This window comes from Procambarus clarkii, chromosome 82, assembly GCF_040958095.1.
Source record: "Procambarus clarkii isolate CNS0578487 chromosome 82, FALCON_Pclarkii_2.0, whole genome shotgun sequence".
Lineage (NCBI taxonomy): Eukaryota > Metazoa > Arthropoda > Malacostraca > Decapoda > Cambaridae > Procambarus > Procambarus clarkii.
This window is the reverse complement of record NC_091231.1, coordinates 17459014-17470512: the sequence shown is the minus strand read 5'-3', so window position 1 is coordinate 17470512 and position 11499 is coordinate 17459014. Positions and strand designations below refer to the sequence as shown.

Sequence of the window (11499 nt, the reverse complement as noted above, 5' to 3'; positions counted from 1 at the left end):
GAGTGCCCGGAGGCAGTGTGAGTGCCCGGAGGCAGTGTGAGTGCCCGGAGGCAGTGTGAGTGCCTGGAGGCAGTGTGAGTGCCTGGAGGCAGTGTGAGTGTCCGGAGGCAGTGTGAGTGCCTGGAGGCTGTGTGAGTGCCTGGAGGCAGTGTGAGTGCCTGGAGGCAGTGAGAGTGCCCAGAGGCAGTGTGAGTGCCCGGAGGCAGTGTGAGTGCCTGGAGGCAGTGAGAGTGCCTGGAGGCAGTGTGAGTGCCCGGAGGCAGTGAGAGTGCCCGCAGGCAGTGTGAGTGCCTGGAGGCAGTGAGAGTGCCCAGAGGCAGTGTGAGTGCCTGGAGGCAGTGAGAGTGCCTGGAGACAGTGTGAGTGCCTGGAGGCAGTGTGAGTGCCTGGAGGCAGTGTGAGTGCCTGGAGGCAGTGTGAGTGCCTGGAGGCAGTGAGAGTGCCTGGAGGCAGTGTGAGTGCCTGGAGGCAGTGTGAGTGCCTGGAGGCAGTGTGAGTGCCTGGAGGCAGTGTGAGTGCCCGGAGGCAGTGAGAGTGCCCGGAGGCACTCTCACTCACACTCATAAACAGGATGAGTGACTGGTTCACGGAATACCAAATCCCAGAAGACACTGATACAGTTGTTGATGACCTTATTAACCAAATTGAGCACTGTCTCAGAGTTCCGCGCCGTACGCCTTGGCGCAGTAACCCGCAGAAGAAGAAAATAAAATGGTGTGAGAACGACTACATAAAGATGCTCTATGCAAATGTAAGAAGCATGAGAAGAGAGTACCGGAGACATCCCACTGTCAGCAACCAGGAGTTGTTTAAAACTGTGTGTCAAGTAGCCAGGGAAGAGAAGATTAAAGAGTGGGATAGACATTGGCTTGAAGTCACTAGCTCTATTCGAAGTGAAACATCTGCAAGACAAGTATGGGCAAGCATTCAGATAGCTAAGTACCTACACCTACAGTACAGCACCTAGTGAAGATGGCGTCACCTACGACATACTCAATGCTCTGTGTGAAGTGTCTTCGAATCAGCTACTCCACCTTTTTAACAAGTCATTCATAAGTGATGTGTTGCCCACACCATGGAAACATGCAATAATTGTCACCATACTGAAGCCCAATGACCCTGGCAATTACAGACCTATCAGTCTCATGTCATGCACTTGCAAGATGCTTGAAAGGATCATCGTAAACCGACTGTTGCACAAAATAAACAGGTTAGGGGAGGGGGGTCAATGGATTTGTTAAAAGACGGAGCACAACAAAAATTGTATAGTTAATTACCTGGCTAATGACACAGCTAAGTATTTGTCGATATCAAAGCAGCTTTCGACAAAGCACAGAGGATTGTGGTCCTGGACAAGCTTGCATGCATGGGTGTCAAGGGGAGACTCATGATATGGATTGAAGACTACCTCATAGAGGAGGAAAGCCAAGGTCTGCTTCAATGGAGCAGTCTCCAGAACAATGAATATGGAACTCGGTACCCCCCAAGGAGGAGTCTTAAGCCCCACACTATTCAATGTACTTATGAACGCCATTGCAAATATTGATTTTACGGAAGGAACACAACAAGTGGGATATGCAGATGATCTAATACAAGCTCCCACCTTGGGAAAAATTAAACAGTCCATTGAACTCCTTGGAAGGAAATGTGTTGAACTCGGTTTGACTCTCCACAAACAAGACAAAAGCATACTCTCATCCCAGGCGGGGAGAAAATGAAGAACTACAAATTAATGGTGTAACACTTGAATGGGTTGACCACTATCGGTACCTTGGCGTCAGTGTCGGCTCTAACAAGGGGAAGAAAGATGAGCTCAACCAACTCATAGGAACATGCAAAAGTCGACTCAGGGCACTGAAAGCCATGACCTGGAATGGACATGGGGCCCTCTATTGCCGTGATTAAAATGATGTACACAGCCTATGTGCACTCCGTCATAGACTATGCCGCACCAGTCTTATGTACCTACTCCCAAAGCGATAGGAAAAGGTTCGAAAGCATTTAGACTGAAGCCATGGCAATCATTCTTGGAGATCCAAGAACTGCCAAAACGTCCAATCTACGAGAGGAGTTGTCCCTCCCCAGTGTTAAAAGCAGAATTAGGGAGCTGACTGCTAAACTTGCAATTAGGATAGCCAGAGATCCCCATTACAATGATATTGCTAAAACAAAACTGAGTTCTGTGCTACTTTCAGGGGAAACAGGAGAAGCAAAAAATGGCATCACAGATCAGTCTGCTACCTCGAAGAACTTCACCTGCTTGAGCAAACCCGTGAGCTCATGCCTGTAGAGAGGTTACCTCCCTGGGAGGATGACTCATGCAAGATTATCATCAATGAAATGTCATCGAAAAAATCCAACATGATACCACAAGAAATGAGGCACAAGTATCTCGAGGAAATTTATAAAGAATCCGGCGATGAACGAGATGAAATCTACACTGACGGGTCATCTAATCCTGTCAATGGCAGGGCTGGTGCAGCATACACGGTAATTAAGGATAATGCTTTCCAACGCAGAAATGAAGAAAAAGAGCGTATTGAGAATATGCCTCTCCAACACAAGCAGAGCTTACTGCCATTCTTATGGCATTAAGGTTTCTTGAACGGAACATTAATGGTGCAGTGATTTGCACCGATTCAAAAGGAGCACTGCAAAGCCTAAGTAAAAATCGGGCAGAAAATCTTGCAATAGTCTCTGAAATTAAGAGAGCTGTGAGAGTACTTACCAATCAGGGATGAGTCATCAAGTTTCTGTGGATCCCCTCCCATGTTGGAATATGTGGGAATGAACGAGCAGATGTGCTGGCTGCTGAAGACCATATTGAATACTTCATACCCAAGAATCTACTACAAATTAGAGGTATTGTCAGGCAACATCACTGTTACGGACCCGAGCCCAGCGTCCAAGCACGGAGCAGTGACGACCGCGCCATCTGTGGGTCAGCTCCCGAAACCCCCTCCAAATGGACGACGCCATCTAGTGAGGACAGGAAATACCGGCCACAAGGGCTGGTTTCCCGTCCTGATCAGCTCATAACACAGCTGCTGCTGACCTCTGGTAAGGTGACGCTTGGAGAGCAACGCCATCTATGGAGCGGATAGGTGGACGTTTGTGTCTAAGCCTGTGAGTGAGGTGCCCTAGAGGGTCATTAGTACTGATGACGTGTCTAATTACAGAGTCGACCTGGGACTGCTGTAATGGAAGGTGGATCAGTCTACCCAAGGCAGTCGAAGAGTCTCCACATGTTTGCTGCAGCAGCTGTGAGTCACCCCCCCCCCCCCCGGATGAACACTGTGGTGTTATCCTGCCTGTGACGTGGCAGTTGAGGTTGAGGGATTGTCGTACCCGGGGCTGACTGGTGGAGACGCTTAACCACTGGGGTGTTGAGCTGAGGAGAGTGACCTGTGGGATCACACGAGACTCCTGACTAGGGCTCGCAACCCTAGTATTGGTCGTGGAGTGGCCTACGCAGCGTTGCTGATTGGAACCTGCCAGCTACAGGCTGGATTTGTGGTTGACGGCCTCCACGACGGTGACCCCAGTGGAACTGTGATTTGGCTGGCCTGTGGCCAGGGTAGACTCAAGAGAATCGAAGGATTCATCATGAGGCCACAAGAGGACCAAGAGCTTAGCATCGTTGAGCACCGTGGAACACTCCGCGTCTTCAGAGGAAGACCACATTGTATATTCTAGTGTTTATACCTCCCCCGTGTGATCGTTTATATAATATTTATGGTGACGGTGACAATTATATTATTAAGTTTTTGCCTTTGTCTCCCTTCCCCTTTAATTTACTTGCGTTACGGATCACATCCCTTGAAAGCCACTACTAGCTTGGGGCTGGATACCCTACCTCTAACAACATCAGAGAAAGAACCCGGTTGCGACCCGAGAGGGCCGTAACAGTCGTGACAAGGTAATTGAGGAAAGGAAGATAGAAGCACAAACCAGTTAATCTGTACGATGGTACAACATGGTTGCAGCTGGCAATCCCAATCATTATGGACGAAGAGGAGGAGGACGCGGGAGAGAATCGGTAATAGCAAGAATCCGTCTTGGATACAAATATCCATGGAGATATGGAATGGAAACAACAGTTGATCAGCGAAGTTGCAGAATCTGTGGTGAGAGTGACGAACACCGCCTAGACCACTATTTACGTGAATATGAACACCTGAGAGATATTAGAAATATGTGTAGAATAATAAACCCCACATTGTTTGAATTAGGAAAACACTATTTGGATTAGATCTGAGAGATGGTCGAGCAAAATCTCTAAACTGGAGCTTTGAAATACAAATGTCCCGCCAAACATACATCACTTTAAGCCTGAACATTATCCCGTATAATTGTATAACTTATTTTGTACATATTCCTTAATGAGAAGTAGTTAATTAATCTGATTGTGTTTTATGGTTTCAGAGCAAAATAAATCTGAAAGAGAAATGCTAATTAGTATTTCTAACAGCACGTTAACTGTTTATTCACAGTCGTTGGCCACTAAAAAATAAATAAACAAATAAATAGGGTTCTCTGGCTTTTTCAGCTAATGTTAAGCATCTAGCAAGAGAGAGAGAGAGAGAGAGGCTTTCATCAATATTAACAGAGTCATATTAACAAAGGTAAACATTAAAATTATTATTTAACATCTTAATATTAAAATTTAAGTGAGGGCTTGCTCTCTCTCTCTCTCTCTCTAAAGCTACACAAACACATTGAGAGGAACGGTCTCACTTGTTTCATAGTTGTGAGTCGTTACACTGCCACCAATATGGACCGTCACACTGCTACCAGTGTGAACCATCATGCAGCCACCAATGTGGACCGTCACACTGCCACGAGAGTGGACCGTCACACTCCCACCAGCGGGGACCATCATGCAGCTACCAGTGCGGACCGTCACGCTGCTACCAATGTGGACCGTTACGCTGCCACTAGTGTGGACCGTCACACTGCCACCAGTGTGGACCGTCACACTGCCACCAGTGTGGACCGTCACACTGCCACCAGTGTGGACCGTCACACTGCCACCAGTGTGGACAGTCACACTGCCACCAGTGTGGACCGTCACACTGCCTTCAGTGTGAACCATCATGCAGCCACCAATGTGGGCCGTCACACTGCCACCAGTGGAACGTCACACTGCCAACAATGTGCACCGTCACACTGCCACCAGTGTGGACCGTCACACTGCCACCAATGAGGACCGTCACACTGCCACCAGTGTGAACAGCCACACTGCCACCAATGTGCACCGTCACACTGCCACCAGTGTGGACCGTCACACTGCCACCAGTGTGAACCGCCTCACTGTCACCAATGTGGACCGTCACACTGCCGCCAGTGGAACGTCACACTGCCACCAGTGTGAACCGCCTCACTGCCACCAATGTGGACCGTCACACTGCCACTAGTGGAACGTCACACTGCCACCAATGAGGACCGTCACACTGCCACCAATGTGCACTGTCACACTGCCACCAATGTGCACCGTCACACTGCCACCAGTGTGGACCGTCACACTGCCACCATTGAGGACCGTCACACTGCCAACAATGTGCACCGTCACACTGCCACCAATGTGCACCGTCACACTGCCACCAGTGTGGACCGCCACACTGCCACCAGTGAGGACCGTCACACTGCCACCAATGTTGACCGTCACACTGCCACCAATGAGGACCGTCACACTGCCACCAATGTGCACCGTCACACTGCCACCAATGTGCACAGTCACACTGCCACCAATGTGCACCGTCACACTGCCACCAGTGTGGACCGTCACACTGCCACCAGTGTGAACCGCCTCACTGCCACCAATGTGGACCGTCACACTGCCACCAGTGGAACGTCACACTGCCACCAGTGTGAACCGCCTCACTGCCACCAATGTGGACCGTCACACTGCCACCAGTGGAACGTCACACTGCCACCAATGAGGACCGTCACACTGCCACCAATGTGCACTGTCACACTGCCACCAATGTGCACCGTCACACTGCCACCAGTGTGGACCGTCACACTGGCACCATTGAGGACCGTCACACTGCCACCAATGTGCACCGTCACACTGCCACCAATGTGCACCCTCACACTGCCACCAGTGTGGACCGCCACACAGCCACCAGTGAGGACCGTCACACTGCCACCAATGTTGACCATCACACTGCCACCAATGAGGACCGTCACACTGCCACCAATGTGCACCGTCACACTGCCACCAATGTGCACAGTCACACTGCCACCAATGTGCACCGTCACACTGCCACCAGTGTGGACCGTCACACTGCCACCAGTGTGAACCGCCTCACTGCCACCAATGTGGACCGTCACACTGCCACCAGTGGAACGTCACACTGCCACCAGTGTGAACCGCCTCACTGCCACCAATGTGGACCGTCACACTGCCACCAGTGGAACGTCACACTGCCACCAATGAGGACCGTCACACTGCCACCAATGTGCACTGTCACACTGCCACCAATGTGCACCGTCACACTGCCACCAGTGTGGACCGTCACACTGGCACCATTGAGGACCGTCACACTGCCACCAATGTGCACCGTCACACTGCCACCAATGTGCACCCTCACACTGCCACCAGTGTGGACCGCCACACTGCCACCAGTGAGGACCGTCACACTGCCACCAATGTTGACCGTCACACTGCCACCAATGAGGACCGTCACACTGCCACCAATGTGCACCGTCACACTGCCACCAATGTGCATAGTCACACTGCCACCAATGTGCACCGTCACACTGCCACCAGTGTGGACCGTCACACTGCCACCATTGAGGACCGCCTCACTGCCACCAGTTTGGAACGTCACGCTGCCACCAGTGTGGACCGTCACACTGCCACCAATGTGGACCGTCACACTGCCACCAGTTTGGAACGTCACGCTGCCACCAGTGTGGACCGTCACACTGCCACCAATGTGGACCGTCACACTGCCACCAGTGTGGACCGTCACGCTGCCACCAGTGTGGCCCGTCACACTGCCACCAATGTGGACCGTCACACTGCCACCAGTGTGGACCGTCACACTGCCACCAGTGTGGACCGTCACACTGCCACCAGTGTGGACCGCCACACTGCCACCAGTGAGGACCGTCACACTGCCACCAATGTTGACCGTCACACTGCCACCAATGAGGACCGTCACACTGCCACCAATGTGCACCGTCACACTGCCACCAATGTGCACAGTCACACTGCCACCAATGTGCACCGTCACACTGCCACCAGTGTGGACCGTCACACTGCCACCATTGAGGACCGCCTCACTGCCACCAGTTTGGAACGTCACGCTGCCACCAGTGTGGACCGTCACACTGCCACCAATGTGGACCGTCACACTGCCACCAGTTTGGAACGTCACGCTGCCACCAGTGTGGACCGTCACACTGCCACCAATGTGGACCGTCACACTGCCACCAGTGTGGACCGTCACGCTGCCACCAGTGTGGCCCGTCACACTGCCACCAATGTGGACCGTCACACTGCCACCAGTGTGGACCGTCACACTGCCACCAGTGTGGACCGTCACAATGCCACCAATGTGAACCGACACACTGCCACCAATGTGGACCGTCACACTGCCACCAGTGTGGACCGTCACACTGCCACCAGTTTGGAACGTCACGCTGCCACCAGTGTGGACCGTCACACTGCCACCAATGTGGACCGTCACACTGCCACCAGTGTGGACCGTCACGCTGCCACCAGTGTGGACCGTCACACTGCCACCAATGTGGACCGTCACACTGCCACCAGTGTGGACCGTCACACTGCCACCAGTGTGGACCGTCCCACTGCCACCAGTGTGGACCATCACACTGCCACCAGTGTGAACCGTCACACTGCCACCAGTCTGGACCATCATGCAGCCACCAATGTGGACCGTCACACTGCCACCAGTGTGGACCGTAAAGATGCCACCAGTGTGGACAGTCACGCTGCCACCAGTGTGGCCCGTCACACTGCCACCAATGTGGACCGTCACACTGCCACCAGTGTGGACCGTCACACTGCCACCAATGTGAACCGACACACTGCCACCAATGTGGACCGTCACACTGCCACCAGTGTGGACCGTCACACTGCCACCAGTCTGGACCATCATGCAGCCACCAATGTGGACCGTCACACTGCCACCAGTGTGGACTGTAAAGAAGCCACCAGTGTGGACCGTCACACTGCTACCAGTGTGGGCCGTCACACTGCCACCAATGAGTATCGTCAAACTGCCACCAGTCTTGACTGTCACACTGCCACCAAAGTGGACCGTCACACTGCCACCAGTGTGGACCGTCACACTGCCACCAGTATGGACCATCTCACTGCCATCAATGTGAACCGTCACACTGCCACCAGTGAGGACCATCACACTGCCACCTATGAGGGCCGTCACACTGCCACCAGTGTGAACCGTCACACTGCCACCAGTGAGGACCGTCATACTGCCACCAGTGTGAACCGTCACACTGCCACCAGTGTGAACCGTCACACTGCCACCAGTGAGGACCGTCATACTGCCACCAATGTGGACCGTCTCACTGCCACCAGAGAACTGTCACACTGCCACCAGTGAGGACCGCCACACTGCCACCAGTGTGAACCGCCTCACTGCCACCAGTGTGAACCACCACACTGCCACCAGTTAGGACAGACACACTGCCACCAGTGCGGACCGTCACACTGCCACCGGTGTGGGCCGTCACACTGACACCAGTGTGGACCGTCACACTGCCACCAGTGTGGACCGTCACACTGCCACCAATGTGGACCGTCACACTGCCACCAGTGTGGACCGTCACACTGCCACCAGTGTGAACTTCCTCACTGCCACCAATGAGAACCATCACACTGCCACCAGTGTGAACTTCCTCACTGCCACCAATATGGAAGATCACACTGCCACCAGTTTGGAACGTCACGCTGCCACCAGTGTGGACCGTCACACTGCCACCAATGTGGACCGTCACACTGCCACCAATGTGGACCGTCACACTGCCACCAGTGTGGACCGTCACGCTGCCACCAGTGTGGCCCGTCACACTGACACCAATGTGGACCGTCACACTGCCACCAGTGTGGACCGTCACACTGCCACCAGTGTGGACCGTCACACTGTCACCAGTTTGGAACGTCACGCTGCCACCAGTGAGGACCGTCACACTGCCACCAATGTGGACCGTCACACTGCCACCAGTGTGGCCCGTCACACTGCCACCAGTGTGGACCGTCACACTGCCACCAGTGTGGACCGACACACTGCCACCAATGTGGACCGTCACACTGCCACCAGTGTGGACCGCCACACTGCCACCAGTGTGAACCGCCTCACTGCCACCAGTGTGAACCACCACACTGCCACCAGTTAGGACAGACACACTGCCACCAGTGCGGACCGTCACACTGCCACCGGTGTGGGCCGTCACACTGACACCAGTGTGGACCGTCACACTGCCACCAGTGTGGACCGTCACACTGCCACCAATGTGGACCGTCACACTGCCACCAGTGTGGACCGTCACACTGCCACCAGTGTGAACTTCCTCACTGCCACCAATGAGAACCATCACACTGCCACCAGTGTGAACTTCCTCACTGCCACCAATATGGAAGATCACACTGCCACCAGTTTGGAACGTCACGCTGCCACCAGTGTGGACCGTCACACTGCCACCAATGTGGACCGTCACACTGCCACCAATGTGGACCGTCACACTGCCACCAGTGTGGACCGTCACGCTGCCACCAGTGTGGCCCGTCACACTGACACCAATGTGGACCGTCACACTGCCACCAGTGTGGACCGTCACACTGCCACCAGTGTGGACCGTCACACTGTCACCAGTTTGGAACGTCACGCTGCCACCAGTGAGGACCGTCACACTGCCACCAATGTGGACCGTCACACTGCCACCAGTGTGGCCCGTCACACTGCCACCAGTGTGGACCGTCACACTGCCACCAGTGTGGACCGACACACTGCCACCAATGTGGACCGTCACACTGCCACCAGTGTGGACCGTCACACTGCCACCAGTGTGGACCGTCACACTGCCACCAATGTGGACCGTCGCACTGCCACCAGTGAGGACCGTCACACTGCCACCAGTGAGGACCGTCATACTGCCACCAATGTGGACCGTCGCACTGCCACCAGTGTGAACCGTCACACTGCCACCAGTGAGGACCGTCACACTGCCACCAATGTGGACCGTCGCACTGCCACCAGTGAGGACCGTCACACTGCCACCAGTGAGGACCGTCATACTGCCACCAATGTGGACCGTCGCACTGCCACCAGTGTGAACCGACACACTGCCACCAATGTGGACCGTCGCACTGCCACCAGTGTGAACCGTCACACTGCCACCAGTGAGGACCGTCATACTGCCACCAATGTGGACCGTCACACTGCCACCAGTGGACCGTCACACTGCCACCAGTGAGGACCGCCACACTGCCACCAGTGTGAACCGCCTCACTGCCACCAGTGTGAACCACCACATTTACCAGTTAGGACAGACACACTGCCACCAGTGTGGACCGTCACACTGCCACCGGTGTGGACCGTCACACTGCCACCAGTGTGGACCATCATGCAGCCACCAATATGGGCCGTCACAGTGACACCAGTGTGGACCGTCATGCTGCCACCAATGTGGGCCGTCACACTGACACCAGTGTGGACCGTCATGCTGCCACCAATGTGGGCCGTCACACTGCCACCAGTGTGGACCGTTATGCTGCCACCGGTGTGGGCCGTCACACTGCCACCAGTGTGGACCGTCACGCTGCCACCAGTGTGGCCCGTCACACTGACACCAATGTGGACCGTCACACTGCCACCAGTGTGGACCGTCACACTGCCACCAGTGTGGACCGTCACACTGTCACCAGTTTGGAACGTCACGCTGCCACCAGTGAGGACCGTCACACTGCCACCAATGTGGACCGTCACACTGCCACCAGTGTGGCCCGTCACACTGCCACCAGTGTGGACCGTCACACTGCCACCAGTGTGGACCGACACACTGCCACCAATGTGGACCGTCACACTGCCACCAGTGTGGACCGTCACACTGCCACCAGTGTGGACCGTCACACTGCCACCAATGTGGACCGTCGCACTGCCACCAGTGAGGACCGTCACACTGCCACCAGTGAGGACCGTCATACTGCCACCAATGTGGACCGTCGCACTGCCACCAGTGTGAACCGTCACACTGCCACCAGTGAGGACCGTCACACTGCCACCAATGTGGACCGTCGCACTGCCACCAGTGAGGACCGTCACACTGCCACCAGTGAGGACCGTCATACTGCCACCAATGTGGACCGTCGCACTGCCACCAGTGTGAACCGACACACTGCCACCAATGTGGACCGTCGCACTGCCACCAGTGTGAACCGTCACACTGCCACCAGTGAGGACCGTCATACTGCCACCAATGTGGACCGTCACACTGCCACCAGTG

The 11499-nt window shown here is 54.5% G+C and overlaps 3 protein-coding genes across 3 annotated transcripts; all 3 read right to left on the bottom strand.

Moving 5' to 3' along the window:
* Positions 1–5413: 5413 nt before the first annotated feature.
* Positions 5414–8540, bottom strand: LOC138358179 (autotransporter CRAC-like). The gene is made up of 6 exons (XM_069315682.1): positions 8059–8540; positions 7143–7725; positions 6695–6717; positions 6385–6549; positions 5885–6049; positions 5414–5621 (listed from the first exon to the last, which is right to left on the bottom strand). The coding sequence occupies exons 1-6, from the start codon at positions 8538–8540 to the stop codon at positions 5414–5416; spliced, it is 1626 nt and encodes a 541-aa protein (XP_069171783.1).
* Positions 8541–8562: 22 nt separating this feature from the next.
* LOC138358178 (autotransporter CRAC-like) lies at positions 8563–10410 on the bottom strand. Its single transcript, XM_069315681.1, has one exon. The coding sequence runs from the start codon at positions 10408–10410 to the stop codon at positions 8563–8565; it is 1848 nt and encodes a 615-aa protein (XP_069171782.1).
* A 92-nt stretch (positions 10411–10502) lies between these two features.
* LOC138358177 (autotransporter CRAC-like) lies at positions 10503–11462 on the bottom strand. Its single transcript, XM_069315680.1, has one exon. The coding sequence runs from the start codon at positions 11460–11462 to the stop codon at positions 10503–10505; it is 960 nt and encodes a 319-aa protein (XP_069171781.1).
* Positions 11463–11499: the final 37 nt, after the last annotated feature.